Source organism: Trichechus manatus, unplaced genomic scaffold, assembly GCF_000243295.1.
Source record: "Trichechus manatus latirostris isolate Lorelei unplaced genomic scaffold, TriManLat1.0 scaffold00233, whole genome shotgun sequence".
Classification (NCBI taxonomy): domain Eukaryota; kingdom Metazoa; phylum Chordata; class Mammalia; order Sirenia; family Trichechidae; genus Trichechus; species Trichechus manatus.
In genome coordinates, this window is record NW_004444169.1 from 2,839,008 (window position 1) to 2,843,908 (window position 4,901).

At 41.9% G+C, this 4,901-nt stretch overlaps 1 protein-coding gene across 1 annotated transcript in view; it reads right to left on the reverse strand.

Moving 5' to 3' along the window:
* The window catches only part of PFKFB1 (6-phosphofructo-2-kinase/fructose-2,6-biphosphatase 1), a 105,393-nt gene extending 100,492 nt beyond the window's left edge, over positions 1-4,901 (reverse strand). The window contains 1 exon segment of the mRNA XM_004389135.1: positions 4,808-4,901. Within this exon segment, the coding sequence (XP_004389192.1) occupies positions 4,808-4,901 (94 nt within the window).

The window sequence follows — 4,901 nt, forward strand, 5'->3', positions numbered from 1 at the left end:
CTTCACTGCAGCTTGGACCTCTTCCTTCAGTACCATTGGTTCTGGATCATATGCTACCTCCTGAAATGGTTGAACATCGATCAATTCTTTTCGGTATAGTGACTCTGGGTATTCCTTCTATCTGCTTTTGATGCTTCTTGTGTTGTCTGATAGTTTCCCTGTAGAATCCTTCAATATTGCAACTCGTGGCTTGAATTTTTTCTTCAGTTCTTTCAGTTGGAGAACTGCTGAGCATGTTCTTCCCTTTTGGTTTTCTATCTCCAGGTCTTTGCACATTTCATTATAATACTTTGTGTTCTCAAGCTGCCCTTTGAAATCTTCTGTTCAGCTGTTTTACCTCATCATTTCTTCCTTTGCTTTAGCTATTCTACATTCAAGAGCAACTTTCAGAGTCTCTTCTGACATCCACTTTGGTCTTTTCTTTCTTTTTAATTACCTCTTGTTTACTTCATGTATGATGTCCTTGATGTCATTCCACAACTCACCTGGTCTTCGGTCATTAGTGTTCAATGGGTCAAATCTATTCTTGAGATGGTCTCTAAATTCAGGTGGGATACACTCAGGGTCATATTTTCGCTCTCATGGACTTGTTCTAATTTTCTTCAACTTCAACTTGCATATGAGCAATTGATGGTCTGTTCCACAGTCATCCCCTGGCCTTGTTCTGAGTGATGATACTGAGCTTTTCCATTGTCTCTTTCCACAGATGTAGTCAATTTGATTCCTGTGTATTCCATCTGTCCAGGTTCACGGGTATAGTCGCCATTTATGTTGCTGAAAAAGGTATGTCATGGATTGAATTATGTCCCCCAAAAAATGTGGGTATCAATTTGGCTGGGCCATGATTCCCAGTATTGTGCGGTTGTCTTCCATTTTGTGATTGTAATTTTATGTTAAAGAAGATTAGAGTGGGATTGTACCACCCTCACTGAGGTCACATCCCTGGTTCAATGCAAAGGGAGTTTCCCCGGGGTGTGGCCTGCACCACCAATTATCTTACAAGAGATAAAAGGAAAGGGAAGGAAGCAGAGAGTTGGAGGCCTCATACCACCAAGAAAGCAGTGCCAAGAGCAGAGTGGACCTGAGATTCCTGCGCAGAGAAGCTCCTAGTCCAGGGGAAGATTGATGACGATGAGGACCTTCCTCCAGAGCTGACAGACAGGAAGACTTCCCCTGGAGCTGATGACCTCAATTTGGACTGCTAGCTTACTAGACTGTGAGAAAATAAATTTCTCTTTGTTAAAGCCATCCACTTGTGGTATTTCTGCTATAGCAGCACTAGATGACTAAGACAAGGTATTTGCAATGAAGAAGTCGTTGGTCTTGCAAAATTCTATCACGCAATCTCTGGAGACCAAAGCCATTATTTTCCAACTACTAATCCTTCTTCTGTTTCCAACTTTCACATTCCAATAGCCAGTAATTATGAACGCATCTTGATTGCATGTTTGATCAATTTCAGACTGCAGAAGTTGGTAAAAATCTTCAATTTCTTCCTTTTGGCCTTAGTGTTTGGTGTGTAAATTTGAATAATAGTCGTATTAACTGGTCTTCCTTGTAGGCGTATGGATATTATCCCATCACTGATAGTGTTGTACTTCAGGATAGATCTTGACATGCTCTTTTTGATGATAACGCAACACCATTCCTCTTGAATTTTTCATTCCCCTCATAGTAGACCATATGATTGTCTGATTCAAAATGGCCAATTTCAGCTCACTAATGTCTAGGATATCAATGTTTATGTGTTCCATCTCATTTTTTGATGACTTCCAATTTTCCTGGATTCATACTTTTATACATTCCATGTTCTGATTATTAATGGATGTTTGCAGCCGTTTCTTCTCATTTTGGGTCATGCCACCTCAGCAAACGAAAGTCCAGAAAGCTTTACTCCATCCATGTCATTAAAGTCGACTCTACTTTGAGAAGGCAGCTCTTCCCCAGTTGTATTCTGAGGGACTTCTAACCTTAGGGGCTCATCTTCCGGCCCTATATCAGACAATGTTTCGCTGCTATTCATAAGGTTTTCACTGGCCAATTTTTTCAGAAGTAGACTGCCAGGTCCTTCTTCCTAGTCTGTCTTAGTCTGGAAGCTCCGCTGAAACCTGTCCACCAAGGATGACCTTGCTGGTAACTGAAATACCGGAGACAAAGCTTCCAGTATCACAGCAACATGCAAACCACCGCAGTACCACAAATTGACAGACACGTGGTGGAAAAAAGGTACTGTTTACAATAGCAACAAAAAAAAATAAAGTTACCAAGGACCTTGTGCATCTTAAAATGATGGGCCCTTTATAAATTAAATTATAAAACTTTACTCAAATAACATGAAAATAGTCAAAATAAATAGAGATAACATACCTTGTTTAAGGAAGACTCAATATCACAAAGATATTGACTCTCCTCAAATTGATCTACAGATTGAATGTCCCTCCAATTAAAATCCCAAAAGTTGCGTTTGTGTGTGTGTGTGTGTGTGTGTGTGTTGTGTGTGTGTATAACTTGAAAAGCTGATTCTAACATTTATGGGGAAGAGCAATGGGCCAAAAATAGCCAAGATACTCCATGAGAAGAAGAACAAGATGGAAGGGTTTCCTCTACCAGGATAATGTACAAGAATGTTTGCTGCAGAATTGTGCATCATAGCCAAACTAGAAACTACCTAAATGCTCATCAACAGTAAAATGATAAATGAACTGTGAGATATTTACAAAATGTAATATTGCACAGCAAAGAGAATGAGCAAGTTACAACTGCATGCAACAATAATATAGATGACTCACATAATGTTGAACAATAAAGCCACAGAACAATGTACACAGCTGTTCAAGCACTTTACACATGTTAATGCATTTAATCCTCTGAACAACCTTATTAAGTGATTGTTTGCCTCTTCCCTCCACCTAGCCCCCTGTCTCTGGTGGGGACCAGACAGGTCTTCTGCAGAGTGTGTTCCAAGAAAAGGTGATTCAGACCTGTCTGGGGTCAATAGTCTGGCCTCCTTTGCAATGGAGGTGGGGCAGATATTGCTCAGGGCAGGATTTGGCAAACACAATCAAGGTTTTTTGGGTCTGTGGCCTGGCATAATTCACTGAATCACTGAGTGATTATCTTGTGCAAACAGAGTTCCATGCCTTGCTAAGGTGAATGTACAGTGGAAGTGGCACAGAGTAAACATTTACTGAGCAGCTACTGTGTACCAGGCTCTGGGCTTGATGCTGAGGAGATGATGGTTAATAAGACCATGCACCCACTTCCTTGTTTAAATGATAATAATAATGATAGCTAACATTTACTGACTGCTTACATGTGCTGGGCAGTAGTCTAAGCACTTTACATGCTGTAGCCCATCTAATCTTCACAACAGCACTATTACTAGCTTCATTTTACAAATGAGGAAATAGAAACACAGATTAAGAAACTTGTCCAAGGTCACAGAGGCAGGAGGTGGCAGAGCTGGAACTCAAACCTAGCCACTCTGGATCTGGAACCTCTTAATCACTGATCACTCCAACAACACTGGGAGGTAGGTATTAATCCTGTTTTACACCTGAGGAAAGTGAGGTTCAGAACTAAAGCGAGCGCACATTTATTGAGCACCTTCTATGTGACAGAGACTGTATTAGATGATGTATGTATATTATCTCTCTAACCTGAAAGACAGAGTTCCCAGGAATATAAGAGAGGACTAAACACAATAGGCCCTTGGAAAGAACCAAGAGTGGCTGGGTGAGTGGGGGTGGGCTTTAATTCTCTGTCTCATCTAGGCTCCTAGATAAGTGAGTGAAACTACTGGTAGAGAGGAGGAGGAACAACAGGAGGCTGGCTTTTATCTTCTCTCCTTCTTCCTCCTCCATCGACACCCTACATCCTATATACTATATTCCAACTATATTCCGTAACTTACATCTTCCTGGATCCCCTAAGCAATTACACCTTCCTCCGACTAGCCCTGAGTGGAATCTGGGTCAGCTGGTCCTTGAGATGTCTGGGTTCCACAGTCCACAGCTGCCTTATCTCTGCCTAACTTATGGCTCCTCAGACCATAATCCTTGGGCTGGAAGCACCTTGGTCCACAAATGTCCCCTATTATCTATGGGTAATAGTCTACTCTAGTTTTCAAAAAATATTTACAGGTTTTGTGTGCTTCTCCTTTGCCCCTGCCCTTTCTTAAATTCTCAAAGTGAATACGACACTAGCAGGCTGTCCCTGAGAGACTGAATGTGTTCTTTCTCAAATCTCCAGAAGAGCAAAAGTGTCCATATGTGCCAAGAAGGCAATGCAGTAAACATGACACCCAGCTTGAGAAAGGGGAGGAGCAATACTGACCAGTGACATGGTACTAATGTGTACCTAGCACCTGCCCCCAGAGAGATTCTGCCAGGAATCATCACCTTATTTCACCCAGGCACCATCAGACAGGACCAATTTCCAGACACTTCGGCTGAGATCACCAAAATGAAATATTCTAGGCTATCACTGAACTAGAAACCTCAAATTCTAAACAAGAAGCATTCCAAGTAAGCTCTGCATGAGAAAGGAAAATTTCCTAGCCAAAGATCCCACTGATTAAGTTGATCTTTATCTAACCTTCATTCTTTTTCTGTCTTATCTATTTCTTTCTCTCTCTCTTCACCCACCTTTTCTGACATTAGCCTCTTGTCCTACAGGTATTGTGTCCAGTTGCTCATGTATTCCAACTTCCAAGTCAAAGTGGGGGGTGGGGGTGTGCCCTTTGCTTCTCTTCTATACCCACTCTACCATCACCACCTTGAAGCCCACACAAGCATACCCCACTTACAGCCCCTTCTCCGTTGCAGCCCACTGCTGCTGCTGTATGGAATCCACATCTTCTGCAGCCTGGTTTGGGTGAGCTCTCCCATCTCTCGGGACAT